Source organism: Thamnophis elegans, chromosome 7, assembly GCF_009769535.1.
Source record: "Thamnophis elegans isolate rThaEle1 chromosome 7, rThaEle1.pri, whole genome shotgun sequence".
In the NCBI taxonomy this organism is placed as follows: domain Eukaryota; kingdom Metazoa; phylum Chordata; class Lepidosauria; order Squamata; family Colubridae; genus Thamnophis; species Thamnophis elegans.
In genome coordinates this window covers 22764167-22783298 of record NC_045547.1, presented here as the reverse complement: position 1 = coordinate 22783298, position 19132 = coordinate 22764167, and the positions used below count along the sequence as shown (strand labels likewise).

General features: G+C 37.7%; 1 protein-coding gene across 1 annotated transcript in view; it reads left to right on the top strand.

The window, feature by feature from the left end:
* KIAA1549 (KIAA1549 ortholog) overlaps nucleotides 1–19132 on the top strand; it is a 122220-nt gene that overhangs the window by 60224 nt on the left and 42864 nt on the right. Inside the window, exons 3-8 of the mRNA XM_032222121.1 lie at nucleotides 740–828; nucleotides 6690–6867; nucleotides 7756–7886; nucleotides 8060–8243; nucleotides 11624–11683; nucleotides 15532–15677. Coding sequence (XP_032078012.1) covers nucleotides 740–828; nucleotides 6690–6867; nucleotides 7756–7886; nucleotides 8060–8243; nucleotides 11624–11683; nucleotides 15532–15677 — 788 coding nt within the window. The remainder of the gene's footprint in view (nucleotides 1–739; nucleotides 829–6689; nucleotides 6868–7755; nucleotides 7887–8059; nucleotides 8244–11623; nucleotides 11684–15531; nucleotides 15678–19132) is intronic.

Here is a 19132-nt window from a genome sequence, read left to right as displayed (position 1 = left end):
CTCACCCTGGCCTATTTGCTCCAGTTGTCTTGCTCTGGTTGACTCACTGTGGCTGACTTTCCACAGCCAACTCACCACACAACAATTCATTGTGAGACAATTCAACATGGGAGAATTCAAGAGAGGGGCAAGTGAATTTCAGTGGGCCTTGTCTTGCTTTAGGTTCAAGCCTAAGCCAGACAAGGCTGCTGAAATTCATCTGTCCCTCTCTTGAGTTATTCTGCATTGAATTGTCCCATGGTGAGTTACCCTGCAGCAAGTTGGCTGTGGCGAGCCAGCCAGGTGAGTTGTCCCATTCCGATCAGAGAATAAACAATGAATAGGAAGGAATGCACAGTAGAAGAGAATGATACAATCAGTAGTAGTAGTAGTAAGTAGTAGTAGTAGTAGTAGTAGTAGCAGCAGCAGCAGCAGAAGCAGAAGCAGAAGCAGAAGCAGAAGCAGTAGCAATAGAACTTGAGAAATTGGTCTTTGTCCTGTCTCAGATATGAGTCTCTTTGGCTGGTTAGTACTGGGACTTTGTGTTTATATATCTCTGCTTGGTTTCTGATGGTAAAATCAGAAAAAGCTCAAGGACTTCCATTTCTTAACAGTAATGCTAATGTTATATTCATAAAGAAAATTAATTCCTCCCAGTTCTCTAGTTATTCTGCTATCTCAACTGTTGCATTTAAATCTGTATATACTTTTGATTAGCATCTAATACTTCTAATACTTATTTATTGATTCGTCTTTTCAGTGCTAGCACGGAAATCTGTAGTACAAAATATCAGTGAATCCATCAAAGAACTCCTGAAAAATGAATTTAGGAGAATGGTAGAACTAGAGGTAAGTGATAGACAGTTTGCTCTGTGAAGATCATTCTATGAGTTAAAGACATTTTCTTAGAAATAACTGATGAAGCTGATGGTAGCTTGGATATTAACTGATAACAACTGAATCCTAAGTGTGTGCATCTTCACTTGGTGCCAGGGGTGGGTTTCTCGCCCCGTTCCAACCGGTTCGGTTGGAACGAGGCCGGCGGCGTCCTCGTGCACGTGTGCGGTGTCCTCGTGCATGCGTGCGGTGCGCGCGTGCACGCGCACAGCGCACGCATGCGTACTAGCATCTGTGCGATGCTCCAGCTGCTCCTGGAGGATCGCGCAGGCGCTGCATGCGTCCTGCGCATGCGTGGAAGCGCAGAATTCATCAAAACCGGGTAAGGAGCGGGCGCGGGCACGCGGGTGCGCGCGGGCGCGGGGGGGGCCTTCGCCGTTCCCGGAAGTTACTTACTTCCGGGTTCGGCGACCAACCGGATCGCAGGGACCGCCGCGAACCGGTTGAAACCCACCCCTGCTTGGTGCCATATAATATGATGGGTGTCTGGCCTTTTTTTTTTTTTTTTTGCTGATCCTAGAAGCCTCAGACTAAGCTCTTGAATCTGCTTCTGTGAATATTACTTAAATAATTGATAAAATGAGTGAAGTTCTACTTTACAAAACAAACAATTGCTAGATTTTTTTCCCCAGGGTAGCAATCAAAAGTGGGATGTGATTATAATTTGCAGAAATATATAGTTGCAACCCATAGACCGTAGGCATTGCACAACTCATTTCCAGCTATCATAATACCCTCAGATTGTACTTCTGAAATTCAGGGGCAAAAACATCCATTTTCAGTGGTATGATGTTCCCATTCTCCCCCCCCCTAAAATAATTGATTAGCTGCCTTCCAAAGTTCCCTTTTCTCTAATGAACTGAAATACTTTGGCTTTGCTTGCTTTGATTACACCATTGTGTCATTTGTTACACCTCCTGCAAATCTTGGTGTCTGAAAAAATGATTGATCCAGGCTACAATCTGGGAGTCCATGAATTCTAGCCCTTCCTTAGGCACAAAGCCAGTTGGGTGACCTTAGGCCTGTGATTCCCAAACTTGGTAACTTTAAGACTTGTGGACTTCAATTTTCAGAATTCTCCAGCCAGCTCTGCTGGCTGGAGAATTCTGAAAGTTGAAGTCCACAAGTCTTAAAGTTACCAAGTTTGGGAACCACTGCCTTAGGCCATTCAGTTTCTTTCAATCCTAGGAAGTAGGCAATGGCAAACCACTTCTGAAATGTTGCCAAGAAAACTGCAATCTAGGCAGCTGTCAAAAGGCACTAGCTCAAAGGCACATGCACACACGCACAGACATACATATTTTGGTAGCTGAAAAAAATTGATTTCTGATGTAGCACATTCACTCTTTTGTGTTTTGTTGCTTGGAGTTAAGTCTCATGGTATAATTGAAATTGAAATTTAATGAATTTATATGCCGCCCAATCCCGAAGGACTCCGGGCGGCTTACAGAACACAATTCGAAGAAAAAATAAAAATTAAAAATAGAAAAGAAGAAACAAATTTAAAAGAAACACATCATGCACTCAATGTAGGCGGGGCTGGACCTCATTCATGAGGTCAACAGCCCCAGGCCTGCCAGAATAGCCAGGTTTTAGTGGCCTTTCGGAAGGCCGAGAGAGTGGGAAGGGTCCGGATCTCTGGGGGTAGATCGTTCCATAGGGTCAGAGCAGCTACAGAGAAGGCTCTCCCCCAAGGAGTCGCCAGCCGGCATTGTCCACTTGACGGCACTCGGAGAAGGCCCATCCTGTGAGATCTTATTGGCAGATAGCAGAATAGTAGAAAACCATGGAGATTAGAGAGGTCTGATTTAGGAAGTTATTTTATAGGAGCAACAAAAGATGCTTCATAAAGACATTTGCCATCTGATATTAAAAAAACAACAGGAAAACAGAGAACAATCTTAAGAATGCACTCTTTGTTGTATCAGTGCTTTCTTCATAAGAATGACAACTTTATCTTATAAGATAGAAAAAGAAAGTAGATGAGAGGCATTTGAAAGTATGAAAAAATACTCTGGTTGAAAACAACAAAGAATTCTGAGATATCTGGCAATTAAAAGATACATATATTGAAATCTGATCACCAGATCTTAGCTGTATTAACAATCTTATTCCCAATAGATTAAAATACAGCTGTACAAATGCTATTCACAGTAGAGATATTGAATATGGATATATTTCCCCTTTTTGTATCATAATGGGTAAGTCTGGATTCTACACAATACCTCTTAATTTGTAATTCAAGCTTCAGCTGAATATTAAAATCTAAAAACCTGTTTAAGCAGGTTACTGATATATGTAATGGCTAGGATCAGAACAAAGCAAAAGGAGCTTAATTTAGATGCTTCTGATCACCCGATTGGCAGACTAGAGAATAGAAATTCAAATTATGTTGGGTGGAATTTCTTAAACTCCTGGATTTAACCTTGAGTGGAGTTTCAGATTTCAGAAATGTTTAGAAGTGCATTTGCACAGCTAAGGTTAGTTCATTAGACACATATATTTCTTAATTAATGGGTCAACATTACCTAGTGTAACAAACAGTCTCTTTGAAAATGCTTCTTGGAAACTTCCTCTGGCACAAACGTCTATGGTCTAAATGTTAAACTGGGATTAGTTACTGCATAAGAAAAAAAATGTCCCTAACACTTTAATTTATATCATTCTACTTCTTAGCAAAATTCAAACTCCTGGTTATAGGGTATTTGAAAATTTATGTTCCATTATATAAGCCTGTCTGCAAGTCACTGTCTCTAAAATTTGCCTTTTTTTCTTTAATGAAAGCTGAGAATTGGTACTATAGTTTGGTTGAGGGTCATTTGTGTTCGTACTTAACTGCCTTTATGGATGCTCATTATTGTTGATGATATTGCTGGAATTCCAACTCTTTAAAGCAACCGTATCCTCTCCCCCCCTCCCCCAAGAATCAAATCAAATTCAGGAATCCACCACTTCCCAATTACCGTATAAGTAGACATGTATCTAACATTTATGTATGATATAAAAAAGATACATAAATTAATGTAAGCTGCAGCAAGAATAGGTAGTGTGGAGTCCATAAGCACCAATGTAAGTCTTCCATAGGACTAATTTTCTGAAAACATTAGATGCATGTCCTGCCAGTCCTATAAGATTATCTGCCCTTGAGCTCCCCTTGATTGCTCACATTTGTAAATAGAATTGAACACATATTTTTGAAATCCTTGTTTTATTGTTCCTTATGCCTACCTGTATACCCAGTTTCCCCTTGATTTACACTGCAAGCTTCTGATGAGTAACATTTGAGCTCCAATCAATTTACAGGTCTGCTCCATTTTTTTAACCAATAATACACATAACCTTCCATGCTTGGTCTGTCCTCTAAAAATCATTTATCTTAAAGCAAGAAGTCATATTTCTGTGCATTTAACTCATGTTTGCATTATGATTGAATGGCATCATCGCCTGCTTTCTCTCTTGGGCAGAGAATAGTTTCCATTCCTAATTACAACAAGGTAAATCTCGACTGCTCTCACCTCCCTCACGAAAGAGATTTATGTCTTGCAGTGGATTTTTGCCAAGATAGCTATGTTTTGAAGTTACAACTGCTGTGCAGCTTAATATCCTCCACTAATGACTTGTTGTCAATGGCTTGGAAATGCATTCCCTAGTGTGAAACTCTTGCAAACAAAGTTGGCTTGCTGTTAAACTTTCTAGACTGAATTGGTTTATGTAAAGTACAATTCAATGGTAAATGTTTGTGTGGATTCCATGGTTTTGCTTCTCCATGGTCCTTTGCATTTTGTGTTATGGCTTAAAAGATGTTTTCTTTTATTTGTGGTTGTGCAAGAGGATCATATTTTTTAAGGCAACACCAATTCATGCTTTAGAAGACACAAACATGTGTGGCTCCAATTTCATTCAGCCTTAACATAAGAAGCATAAAATATGCAAAGTTGTAACCTTTTATTACAACAGTGCCTGGCAGAGAAAAGAAATGCAAATCTGTTAGACTCAGCAAGTCTTTACTGTGATTAAGAAAATGTGAGGTTGCATTAAAAAAAAAACCCATCAGTCGCTCTATAGTTTTAGAAGTGCATTCCTATTGCATTATTTAGGAATACCTATATTTGTGTTCAATTGATAATATGTAGAAATATATATTGTTGTTGTTACTATAGGAATATGACAGAGCCTTGGGACTATGTTAAGCTGCAAAAGGAATGGGAAAATGGAGTAATTTAAGATGGATAATTATGGAATCATAATGGGCATATAAATCTATGGTCCTGTTGTAAGATTATTAACTCACAGATATCGGACTTATTTATGTAAGTTTAGAAGAGGTTGAGCATTCTAGATTTCATTTCAAAGAAAGAAATGCTCAACAAAAAGGTTGGTAAATTAAGTCAAAACTGTTTACATATCAAACGGTTAAGGCATGGTCCTTCTTTTAAAATATTTATTGTAGCTGTTACCAGAGTCCAATCACCTGGCTTAATGGGAAGTCATGATTATGAGAAAAGTGTGCCACAGTGTCAAAACACAAGTGTCTACAATGCGAAAGCTGCATTTAGGCATTACTGAAAACATGTACAAAGTGTGCATGGGAATGCATGTTATATGAGTAGCAACTTTAAATCAAACATTATTCCCTAAAGCCATAGGAGCCCAGGAAAAAAAACACTTCATTAAGTAGTTGCTATCCATCTTTGACATGAGCATTCTCCTGCATTCTAAAATTATCTTCCCCCCTTTGTATCTGAATTGCTGTATAGCAACTTTAACTATAAATTAGGAACCAAGGGTGATTAATGTAGTTGATCCATCCCTTTATGTTTAAATGCAGGAGATCACTAACCTTCTGACAACACTTGGAAAAAACAGGCTTTGAAAATTGAAAAGCCACAGCAGTTTACTGACTGGCTGGAACATTCTGGGGTGCTGATGCTAACACCCTACAAACAACAGTCTTGGCTTTGGTTTATTCCACAGCTAAATATTATGCCAGCGTGTGGCTTAACACTAGCCACACCCAAATTGTTGATGTCCAACTCTGCCAGACAATGCATATCATCTCTGGCACATTGTATCCCAGTGCTGTGCACTGATTACCAGTACTTACGTAGCAATATCATACTCCCCCATATTAGAAGACCACAAGCTCTTGTCCCGATATGTTCAAAGATGCTGTACAACAAGGCCCTCCCTATTCACCAGGACAATGTGCAGCCCATCAAAAGAAATCTTGTAGACCACCATGGAAAACTTAAAATCTACCAAGTTTAATCCCGAGAATGTCTGGAGAGATGAATGGTCCAAGGTACCTTCTTGTGGCCTGACCATTAGTGATCCTTCTATCAAACCATCTGATTTTAACCTGTCTCTCGCTGTCTGGTTGATATTGAACAAAAATTGGTGTGATACTAGAAGAGGTGCTCCTGCTCTGTATCAGTAAGGATGGAAAGATTCCCATTGTTGTGATTGTGGTGCTCGTATGCAAACTATTAAACATATTGTGCAAGATTGCCCATGACATGTGTTCTCTGGTTCTCTAGAAGATCTGCACAAAGCAATGCCAGAGGCAATCATCTCGATAACTGAATTGGACATCCAGTTATGAGATCACTGCCATAACCCTATAGAAGTTTTGTATAAAATTATGTGGACTATGTGTTTACTTCTCTTCTGTCATGTTCTTCTCATACGCTAACAGTGGCTGAAGACATTCATTACCACAATTAGTGCACAGAAATCTTTCTATAAAAAAAATGATGCAGTGCAGAAAATAGTGCTGCTTTTAGGGATTTAAAACTCTCTTATTTTTAATATAGGTGTATACTCTTTCTCCAAAATTCTCTTTTCTGGTGACCTCGGGGCCTTTTGTTTACACGGCAATTGCTGTCATCAATGTATTGGTGAACAGCAGCCTTCTTTATGGTGAAACACCTCTCATTTCATCACTGCAACCATCTCTTCCTGCTCCTGCTCTCCAGTTCCGAGTACAAACTGGTAAGCCCCATCACCTTTGTACTGTTTCTGTGCTGATAGAGAAACATGGACTTTTGATGATCCAACATTTGTTGAAGGAAAGACACTTGAAGCACAATTTAGGATTAATACACTTCAAATCTCAGATGTGTGCATCTCTTCAAAAATAATATTATTTAAATCTCCTCCTATTGATAGAAAAATCGGTGTATAAATGAAAAATGGAGAATGAGCTCCTATATATTAGTTCAGCTCTTGCAATTTTCATTCACCTGGTGATGATCTTTTTAACAACATTGGGAGGTCCCAAAGGCTTCATTAGCCCAGGACATTCTTTCTATTGTCCCTAATGGATAATACAAGCATGACTGAAAGAATCAGTGGAAGGAGATGCAGAGGTATAAGCATAAGTATAGCATTAGTATAGATATAGCAAGATGCTAGAGAGAAATAGGGATGAGTCTACAATAACTTCCATTACATTGGTTACTAGTATCCATTATCTTATGTACATGACTAGGTGATATAAATTAGATAAATAAAAATTCTGTTAATAGATTTTACTTGATGGGTGAATTATAGAATTGGAATACCAAATAAAGTATTGATATTGCTTGGATTTCCATAATATACTGAACCAGAAGTGGTATGTTTGATTTTGGCTAGCATAGTGTATGTACTCAGCCATGCAGATTATAAATCATGGCGTATTATTTTAGAACATTATGCAGATCCAACCATTTGTGATTTTTCCCATTAAACCATGATGTAACCATGATGTATGAAACAGGTCACTGGGGCTCCTACCTTTCAACCTTAGAATAGATTTCCCATTCAAGCCTTGTCATCTCTACCCAGAATTACTAAACTTAAATCTAGTAACACAAACATTTAATTTTCTACCTCTAGTCCTTCAATTTGTACCCCGAAGTATTGACATTGGGTTCTGTAACTTCAGCCAGCGCATTGAAAAAGGACTGAGGTTTGCCTTTGAGGAGGTGAGAAAGCATCATCAGGATATTTCCAACTTCACTGTGCAGGTGAGACAAGCATCTCCTGAAATGGACACTGTATGCTTCTCTTGTCTACTGTCTCCTCTGCTTCCCCCAATGCTGAATTTTACGGTGATACTAACCGTAGAGATGTTGATGATAATTATGCTGGCTACATGCTGAAATGTTTTCAAAAGTTCTTTCTCACATGGACTTTTCAGATACTAAATATAACTCTGGGTCAGCCCAAAGCAGTGTTTCGGCAAGGCCCTGTGCAAATTATATTTGCCGTTCGAGAGAAGCGTGGATTCCTGAATGGGTCTGAAGTTAGTGAACTGCTAAGAAACTTGTCTGTGGTGGAGTTCAGTTTTTACCTGGGTTTTCCAGTGCAGCACATTGCAGAACGTGAGTACGCTTGAAGGTTTATTTATTTATTTATTTATTTATTTATTTATTTATTTATTTATTTATTTATTTATTTATTTATTTATTTATTTATTTATTTATTTATTTATTTATTTATTTATTTATTTAGTCAGTCATTTAGTCATTTAGTCATTTATTTAGTTAGTCATTTATTTAGTTATTTAGTTATTTAGTTATTTAGTTATTTAGTTGTTATTTAGTTATTTAGTTATTTAGTTATTTAGTTAGTTAGTTAGTTAGTTAGTTAGTTAGTTATTTAGTTAGTTATTTAGTTATTTAGTTATTTAGTTATTTACCAGATTTATGTCATAAGAAGTGCTCTGGGCAGCATACAGTAATCAATAAAAACATACAGTCATTTAAAAATTATAAAAATCGGCATTAAAAACGAAGATTAATTCAAACTAAATTATATTAAAATCCCCAAGCATAGAGAGAGTGAGTATATCCACCTCAATAGAGGAACCATCTTCAATTCCCTGGAACTCTTTGGTCTTGTGGCATAACCAGATCTTAAGAAACTTCCAGAACATCAACGGGGATGGAGCTGACCTAATTTTTTGGGGGGAGGGGATGTTCCATGAGGCTGATACCATGGCAGAGAATGCCCACCACCTGGTACCCAACAATTATAGTTCCTAGCAGATGGTTTTCATAGCATGCTCTCTGCCAGACCTAATGGGCCAGGTTGTTATAATTGGGGAGAGATGGTCCCTCAGATAGCCCAGTCCCATGCCATAAAATGCTTTAAAAGTTAAAATCATCAACTTCGATTGGACGAACAAGCAAACTTGACTAATGTAGCATCAAAGGTGTAATATAGATAGTCCTTGACTTACAACATTAATGGAGCTGTCCATTACTGTTGGAAGTTCAAGTCTACGTTAAATGAACCATGTCATTAATGACTTCCTGCTCCCCGTGCTCCCCGGTGCATTCATTAACATCCATGGGGTTACTCAGAGATAGGGGAAACCATGGGAGGCCTAGTGCAGGCACAGCCCACCTGCATTGGGCCTCCCAAGGCCTCCCTGACCCTCTGAGATATCTTGTGCTCTGCTTCCTGCCCCTTGGGTTCCCCAAGCCCTATAGGCCTTCTCCCTACTCCACTCTGTCACAATCACACACTTACCTTTCAAAACCATCCAGAGTTCCAGCTTCCTGAAGCAAGTTAACAGTTAGTGACCGTGTGTGTGTGTGTGTGTGTGTGTGTGTGTGTGTGTGTGAGAGAGAGAGAGAGAGAGAGAGAGAGAGAGAGAGAGAAATCCAGTGGGTTAAAGTAGACCCAATGCCTGTGGGGACCCAGCAGGGTAGGACAAGGGGGAAATAGGTGGGTGGGCATGCCACAGAATCTCTTTGGTCAGTTGTAATGGTGAATAACCATGGGGCACTGTAAGCATTATTTGGAAATGGATATGTATGTAATGTTTTTTTTTGGGGGTGTGTAACTTTGATTGGTCATTAAATGGCCTGTCGTGCCTGAAGGACTACCTGTATGTGTCATTCTAGGAGCACACTGCCCCTACTGCTGATACTGCATCACTGAAGCTTCTGAGTTATTTATTAGTTTATTTGTTTATTTTAATATCCTGCCTTAATTTTATATATAAAATTAAAAATAAACTAATAAATAACTCAGAAGCTTCAGCTGATGCAGTATATATATATATATATATAAACAACTCAAGGTGGCAAATATATCTTATACTCCTTCTTCCTCCTATTTCCCCCACAACAACAATCTTGTGAAGAAGGATAGGTTGGGTTGAGAGAGAGTAACTGACCTAAGGTCATCCAGCTGGCTTTCATGGCTAAGATGGAACTAGAAGTCACAATCTCCCGCCTTAACTACAGACCAAACTGGCTCTTTGAAGATAGTTCATGTAGAATGCATTACAATGGTCCAATGTGTAGATGATGAGCATATGAGTGACTGACCAGAGCCTCTTGATCCAGGAACAGACACAACTGGAGTACATCCCAAAGCTGTGCAAAGGCCCTCCTAGCCATAAGTGCCACCTGATCCACAACCAAGTTTAGTAGAACATCCAGATTGTGCACTGGCAAGTGTGACTCAAAATTGGCATCAAGGAACAAATTGAACAAATAAAAATATCTGGGATATTAATTGCTACATTGAACACTTTTTACTCCTGGCATCTTAAATCATGAAGTTCTAAAATTAGGTTTCTACAAGTTTACCTTAGCTATCTTGCTAATGTCATAATTTTAAAATTGCCACATTTCCTTTGGCAAAGGTCATTATTCTTCCCTCTGTGGTTCTATTTGGAAAAGTCCACAAAAGGCCTAGTTTGCAACTCCTTGCCTTGTAGTAAGAGTGCTAAGCAAAGACACTTTAGAGTTGTGTGTTTCACTGTTGCTCATTTTATAGGGACTGCGGGAAGCGTAGCTGATTCATTCTATTCTTCAGAGAATTCCAATATGGGAGCTTTACCACATTGTCTCCTTTGAGCTAATCTCTATTTTGATATCACCTTTAGAGTACTGGTTTTGTTCCTCTTTATGTACCTGTATAACATGCCTGTGAGATTATCTGGCTAGAGTTTATTATCTTGGTCTTCTGCTTTATTTTAATTGTAAACTGGTTGTTAGCCGTGAAAAAACATCACCAAACTGTATTTAATTACTTTTAATTGCATATGTCCTGGCCCTGTCTAATTCTTGGCTCCAATTCCCAGCATGCCTTCTAAACCTAAGTGCAGTCTTCATCCAAATAAGGACAGACAGTGGGAGGCACAGCTCAGCTTAGGAACTGTGATGTACATAGTGTTAATCTTCCCTTTAAGTCTTCAGCCCCAACAGTACCTTTACCATTATATCACGTTGCCAGTTTTTTATTCCATTTGGAGGTGGGGGGAATAAAGTAGTAAGATTAATTTTAGGTCAAAAAAGGAAATAAAGAATACATTATTTCATAATAGAATTTTACACATTGAATTAGATGCTATTAATGTTTAATGCCACTTTATATATACACGTACCACGGAAAATAATACGTTTAGGCAGTCACTGTGTTTGTCTAGACAGGAAGCCTAGCCATTATGTGCAACTTGTTAATTTTATACAGTACAATTTCTTCCCCTCTCTGGTATTTCCTAAAATGAAAGCATATAATAGCTCTGTGGGATTTTAATTAATTTAGTTTAATGGTCAGAACATAAAACTGGCGGTAATTATTATCTTGGTCAATTGATTTTTCCTTAGGAGAGTGGCCAAGTTATTTCACTGTTTTACTATGAATTATAAAATGCTCTCTTGATTCTGGTTTGTTGTCTCTCTGGGTCTTCTTTTTATACATATTTCTTTACCCCTTTCTTTCATTTTTTAAAATTTTCCAGCTGTTTATTATCCCCAACTGAATACATCACACTTGATGAAATCTTCCTGGATAAGAACAGGTATGTATCATATAACTGAATAATCTCTTCACGTGATATTATCAGATTAATAGACAATATATTATTAATATTTCCTTGTATTTTTCAAACGCAGATACAAATAGCAATGACCAAAGTCTCCTTTGCTTTTCTTGAAGTTAATGCAAAGGTGGTCAACTAAGATTTCAACAATGGTCTCCATTATCCACCTTTCCCCTCACTAATTATTCCTCTTTTACTGACCATTGGCCAAGGGAATAATGTTAGCCAGTTGGAGGAATAGCACAGTGGCTGTTGTATTGATAAACTTTTAGCCTATGATACTTTATGAGTCTGGTCCAATGATTGTCTAATTATGAAACCCCTTTCATAGAGCGAAGTGACAAAGAAAAAATGCTCAAGATTTATGGTAAAAAATGTGCCTTAATTCCCTAGAAGAGAAAATTTAACCTGAAGCTTCTCAACTGAATTATTTCTCAATACAGATTATTCTACTTTTTACAGGTCTGATAATGATTAAACATCCAGAAACGGAAGATATAACTATCTGTTAGGCATAGCATATAATACTTGTTGTAGGGCCACTGCCAGATATTTTAGTTTAGTTGCAGACGCTCATTTGTCTCTTTAATGTGTAATTATGTGAAGTCACAGTATATATAGCGTATACGTCTGCTTCATACGGACAAGAGAACAGAAGATGCCAGTGCTGGAGGCAAGAAGGTTTTGATCAAAAGGCCTATAATCAAAATATTGTGCAGTTGCCTTCCACATCCTAGGTCAAAAAGTGAATGGAAGAAATCCATAATAACATAGGAGTGGGAGGAAGAGACGTAACATTTAAATTCTGGGTTGGATATAAATATGATTCCAGAATCTGCAGTTGGTGATCTTCATTATTAAGAGCTTCTTTGCTATCTGTTATAAAAGCAGCTTATTTTTCCTTCACTGTTCCACTCCAAACTCCTGAATTTTCAGAAGATAAATTTTCTAGAATAGACATTTCTTTTTGTCCGCGAGTGAAGCTTTGACAGCCTGCCACTGTGAGGGGTTGATGAAATCGATCATCATAATGTCAAGACACAGGATGAGTACTGCCACATCATGACAGAGGGAGAAACTGAGTAGAACAAGCTGCTCCTTATTCTTTGAAATGCATAATTCCATATTCAAAATAACAAGAATCATTTTTGCTTCCTTTTTTGGTGAAGGACATCTCTTTGTATGTAAAAAAGTGTCTAGTAAAATATGTGGGTATAAAAATATTATTTTTTAGCACATAGCAGATCTATGTTTGGGTAAGTTTGAATTATACTACATAAATTTGTGACATGCTTTGAAAGAAAGGTGGTAGGGTATGGCATGATTAGAATGAACATTAAACAGTAATGGTTCCCAGATTTTTTATACATTTTTTAAGTTAGCAGATTTTAGGTACCTTGATTTAAAAACTATGTATAATACATAGTTTGGGCTAGCCTGAGGGTACAAACAGACAAAGAGATAAACACAATGAGAGTTTTAGCAGTTATGTGTTCCTGGCTACTTTCCTTCGTGACCAGAGACAAGCTCGCCTGACTTATCCAAGACACAGTGAAGGCCTTTTGTTTTGTTTACTGCAGTAAACGGGGAGAGAAGCTTTTCAAAGCATGGTTCTCTCCAAAGTTCCAACCCAAAATATTCCATTCTTTATACAACCCTGTCCTGGCCATCACATCCCTCCTCATTCCCCATTGGCTAAGGTACTATGAGGTTACACTCTTCCTGACCCCCTCCTACATATTTCCTGCTACCTTCTTTAAACATACTAAATTATACATCACATTAAAAGTAGCAGATACTATATCCAAGGTGTGTCAAATAATATTAATTAGTTCATTAAGCATGCTCGGTTATTGAGTTGTTTTATGGATTCTTAGAACAATAGATTTTTTCCTGTTTTTCAGTTTTAGCTTTGCCTTTCCTGTTTTCCAGTTCAATTAGCTTTCCTGTTGTCCTGTTCAGTTAATTTTCCCTAGTTAGCCATTTCCTCTTGCAACTGTTTTTACAACTTGTATTCTTACATTTCCCACTCTGAAGACTCGGATAATTTTTACCTACATGTGCATCCCTTTATGCTACCACTTATGCTACCATTTCATGCTTACATTCACTGTAGAGTCTTTGGCAGACTTGATTTTCTACTCAGTAAATTTCCACTATACAGCAGATTAATTTTAATTTTTTTCTTTCAATATTAAATTTTGAAGACCATTTACTTAATCCTATCAGCAGTAAATACATAAGTTCTGAATAATGAATAATTCATTTGGTGGGAGAGTTCCTGATATGAACAAATATGTAAGGAAGTATTAGTAGGGTTGAACTACATTTGAAAGTAGCATTTGTGTTCACTTTTTAATAACCCGGTTTTGCACTAAATAGTTTGATGATTTAACAGTTTGTGGTTTAAAACAGTAACTTTGAAGGCAGACACTGCAAATGTCCTTACTTGTTTGCATAAAGAGAAACAGAAAAATGAACAAAAACTCCACAAAAATGGGAGAGGCAGGTAAATTTAAACATCCGCATGGCCAACAGAAAGTCATCTATTGCAGAAGTTAATTCCACGTTGTAATTCTTAGAGCATAGTTAAGGATTAGTAAGGATCAATAGATAAAATACCTAGTAGGAATGCAAATTGAAGTTTAGGAAAAAGATGTGAAAAGTACAATTTATTATCATCTAGTGCACTGGTGTCAAACTCGATCATCTAATGTGACGTCATGTGACATATGACATTTTTTGCCTTTGCGGAGCTAGAGTGGGTGTGGCCTCGGCATGATGCTACTGGTCCGTGAGCTGCCTGTTTGACATCCTTGTTCTAGTAGTTTGTATTAGAGTCAGTTTGGTACAGTAGTTAAGTTACTAGATTACAAACTGGGTGAGTTGTAGTCCCATCTTGAAAACTAAGTCAGCTGGCTCTCCTTGAGTAAGTCGCCCTGAGCCCTATGAAGTAAGCAATGGCCACCCACTTCCAAAATTCCTGCCAAGAAAACTGCAAGGATTAGTCCAAAGTTGCTAGGAATGAAGACTGACTTGAAGGCGTGAACATATACACACATAAAAATAGTTTGGCTAGCTCTTGTTCCTAATTTTTTATACCCTTTTATTCAGGTCAAAGTTCTACACAATAATGGGAGTTGGCAAACCTTTCAGGGACTAGCCATCATCTAATGCAGGGCTTGTCAAACTTGCTGTCCATGGGCCGGATGTGTCACGTGCTCACGATGCCCACACCTTGTTTAGCAAAGGGAAAAAAAGTTGTGATATGTCACATGACACTACTGTTATGACATGAGTTTGACACCCCTGATCTAGTGATTATTGTGCAAAGACACATAAGTGCCAGAAAATATAAATATTTTTTAAATGACTAGAATCTTACATGATGGTTACATTTCACAAAATTTCAGTTATTCCCATGATTCACTGTACAAATTGAAATTTCATGAGAATCTGTGCCTCTTATGAAAGTCAACAGGCTTTTAAATTTCAGCTGTGTTAAAATTATTTATTAGGAGGATCTCGGTGGCCTTCTGGAGGGGGTGTAGGCACAAGCACCTGGTGGCACTATTTCCCATCCTTTAAAATTATTACAATGTATTAAAATCTATGCACGAAACCTTTTTAGAACCAGGTTCTTCATGAAGTACTGATGTAACAGTAAGCAAAGATATACTTGCCGTTTCCCAGATCTTCTTCTCTTTACCATTTTGGATATTATTATAATGACAAGAAGTGTGTAGTTTACCTATGATGTCAAGGTGCACATTTCAAGCATCTTTTAAAAGCATTTTTTTTCTATCTGAATGCTTATTTCAACTTAGTTGTTCTGGGAGTTGTCAAACAGAAAGTTGAAGAGGACGTTTTTCAGGCTGAGATGGAACGAAAGCTAGCCCACTTGTTGAATGAGGCTATGGGCCGAGGGAGGAGATGGAGACGAGCAACTTTTGCTGGCAAGAACATTGTGCAGGTATTTGAAAGAAATTGGGGGTGAAGCTTAAGTTGGGAAATACATCATATAAACTCTTCTCTTTCAACTCTTTTTTCAAATCTTTTTCATGCCCCAAAGCAGTAATGGTTTTCTCTTCCCTTCGCTACCGGTTCGGAACTGGGAGAGAGTGTGTGTGTGTGTGCGTGTGCTTTGCTCATGCATGACGCTTTTGCACATGCACAGAGTGTCCGTGATGAATCTGGGCGAGTGGGTGGAGCCTCCTGCTACCACTGCTACCAGTTCGCCCGAAGTAGGGTGAACCGACAGAATACCACCTGTGCACCAAATGCTTTGAATTTCATTTTATTAATGTTGCTTTTTCATTTGCTGGGGCTTAAACAGTATTAACGGTGACTTGCGTAAGCAGAATTTGAATTAATTAGGGTGAGTAGGGGTTTGTTTCATGTTGTTCTTTTGTTAGTATTCAGTAAATGATTTTTTTTTTTGCTTATTATTCTTTGGTTTTCTCTGCTGTTATTCTCAACTCCTCTCATTCTCCAAAGATAGAAAGATGATGTCAGGATAATTTTTCTCCTTAGCACATTGTCACCTACAGTTGCATTAGAACATAAAATCATGTGAATGTTTCCATGAACAGGAAGTCGATAATCAGAAAAACTATCACCGTTAGCAAGATATTGTAGAAAAATGTAGTTTTTATTATTTTCCCCCTTAGCCATGGAAGAGGGAGAATGAGGAAAAGAGAGGGGAGGGAACAAAAGGTTTGGAGAATGGAAGCGTTTCCAGTTTTCCCCCTGGGTTTCTTGATGTGTGCAAAACTGTGAGCAGATGGTTTCAGCCTTGGACCCTAAGCCATCTTTCATATTTAGCTTGAATGTGGGTATTTAGACTTGCTATTAAGTATTCATAACTAATTTGCAAATATTTTCACATTGATGAAACTTGGCAAATATTTCTTCATTGGTGTTTTTTTAAGCCCTTCTTAATTTATTTCTTCTTCATGGTTTAAGTTTCCATTTCTGAATTGTGATATTAGATTTTATGTTCTGTTGACTGTGGATTTTACATTAGATTTGTTAGTAATTTGCCCTGAGCATCTTAGGCAAAATTAGTTGAAAAACAGATGAACACTCTTCCTTTCTGAATTTTAATCAATTTTGCGTCTATTTTTCTGACATTATCATGTGTTTTATGTATTACCTGTGTAATTGTCTGTCATTGGCCTAGTCTAAACACCAAGATAATAGTTTCATTTACTGTGAATGACCATGTTCATCTCTTCCCTCTCCTACTCTTATGACAGCGTGAAGGAGACTGGAAGCAAACATTTTCAAGCTTAAAGTAATTATGGTTCATAATTGCATCAAAACCAAGACATGTACTCTGTTTAAACTGTAGCTTATCGACATAAATCACAACTAAAATTTACCATTTATTTTTGATTCAATAAACCAGAGGGTCCTCATTTGAATATTGAACATATTTGAGTACAAGAGACAGTAAATTGTTTAAACCAGAAAGTAGATTATTGAAGCAACATCCTTATAGTTTTGCTAGCAGATGGAGAGGGGAGTTAGAAAATTTAAAGCAGGATGTTGCATAATACTACCACTGCCAGCATTTTAACATTATCTATATTGTTTTCCTTAACAAGTGAGTGCCTTCAATAAAAAGCACTGAGGTATAGCCTCCCACTGTTGATATTATATAAATATGCCTATACACAGATAATCTTGAAAGTAAAGATGATGAAGACTAGAGTTTTGCTCTGAAGCATACTAGCTTTTGCTTTTTTAAAAAAAAGAGTATTAAAGTATTTATTACTTGTTTTAATACTAACCCAATTTAAAAGTCTTTGCATAAGCTACAAAATAAAATTTCACATGGAATCAATTGGCATCAACAAAATTATGTGTGGTCACTTGCTGTCTTAAGAAATAAATTATGGACTCCAGCTTTAAAACAGTGGTTTTGTATCAGCTTGTTTCAAACAAACCATACTTAATATTAATTGAAGTTGGTCTGTTGGACAAAACAAAAAATGGGCTATAAATCAAATAAATCGTAAAGCTAAGGAGCAAAAAAAATGGAAATAAGAGTGCTCAAGTGTTCTGCTCAGCCATGCTGGAGAGGAGGAAGGCAGGGTAGAAATCCAAGATTTTATTTATATGATGCTAAACCCTGGATTCGCAAAGTGGCTTCTGGGTGCTTGTGGATATAATTTTTAGTGCCCTTTGGGCTTAGTGCCTCACCTGATTTTTATATTTTTAATTTTAAAAAAATGGAAACCTGGCGCCTTGCAAAATTAGACAGCAGTCTTTATCTTCTTTATCTTCCAACCAAGAGTGTTTTGGGATCCTAAAGAAAAGATAAAAATGATGGGTGATTGTAAACCAGTGCTCTCTTTGGAAGCACATTCACCTGTCTATCAACAAAAATGTAAGTAATGATTGGGAGTGTGTGTAGAGGAGGTGTACATACTACATCTAGCAAAATGGTAATACAGGTAGTCCTCAACTTATGACCCTAATTGAGACCAAAATTTCTGTTGGCATTTGTTTAAGTGTGCTTTGTCTCAGGACCTTTCTTGCCACGGTTAAGTGATAACTGCAGTTGTTAAGCTACTAACATGGTTGTTAAATGAACCGGGCTTCCCCTTTGATTTTATTTGTCAGAAGTTCACAAAAGGTGATCACGTGACGCCAGGACACTGCAACCATTATAAATATTAATTAATTTTAATCATGTAACCATGGGGATATTGCAACAGTCATAAGGGTGGGAAAACAATCACAAGTCACTGTTTTTCAGTGCCATGGTAACTTCAAACCAGTGGTGGGATTCAGCCAGTTTCGCACCTATTCGGGAGAACCGGTTGTTAACTTTCTAAGCAGTTCGGAGAACCAGTTGTTGGAAGAAATCTCCTTTTGTTTTTTTCCACTTTACAGGGCTAATCCTGTAAGGAAGGCAGGAAGGGAACATTCTGGTGTTGTTTCTAGCCTAATCTTTATTGCCCTGCTTACAGAGATTGCCTCTCTGGTTAACCCTTATTATATTGTAACAGCTAAAGCAAAGCACCCATTGACATGAGTGACTTTGAGTTGGCTATGCCCACACGATCACATGACCACTGGTCCACACCTACCCAGCTGGTCATTAGGGCAGAGAACCAGTTGTTAAATTATTTGAATCCCACCACTGCTTAAAACAGTCACTAAAAGAACTGTTGTAAGTCAAGGACAACCAGTATTCCCTGTGATTTTATAAACAAATAAACCCCTCCTTTAAATTCTTTTTTAAAAAAAATAGCATTCACAATATATTCCAAAATTCCAAAACCCTACCACTCTAAAAAGTGTAGGGGTTTTTGTGTGTGTGTGTGTGAACCTTTTTGCTAAAGTATGTGACATTCAAACACAGTCAATAGCTATCATTCAAATAGACAATGGCCTATCTCACCCTAAAGAATGGGG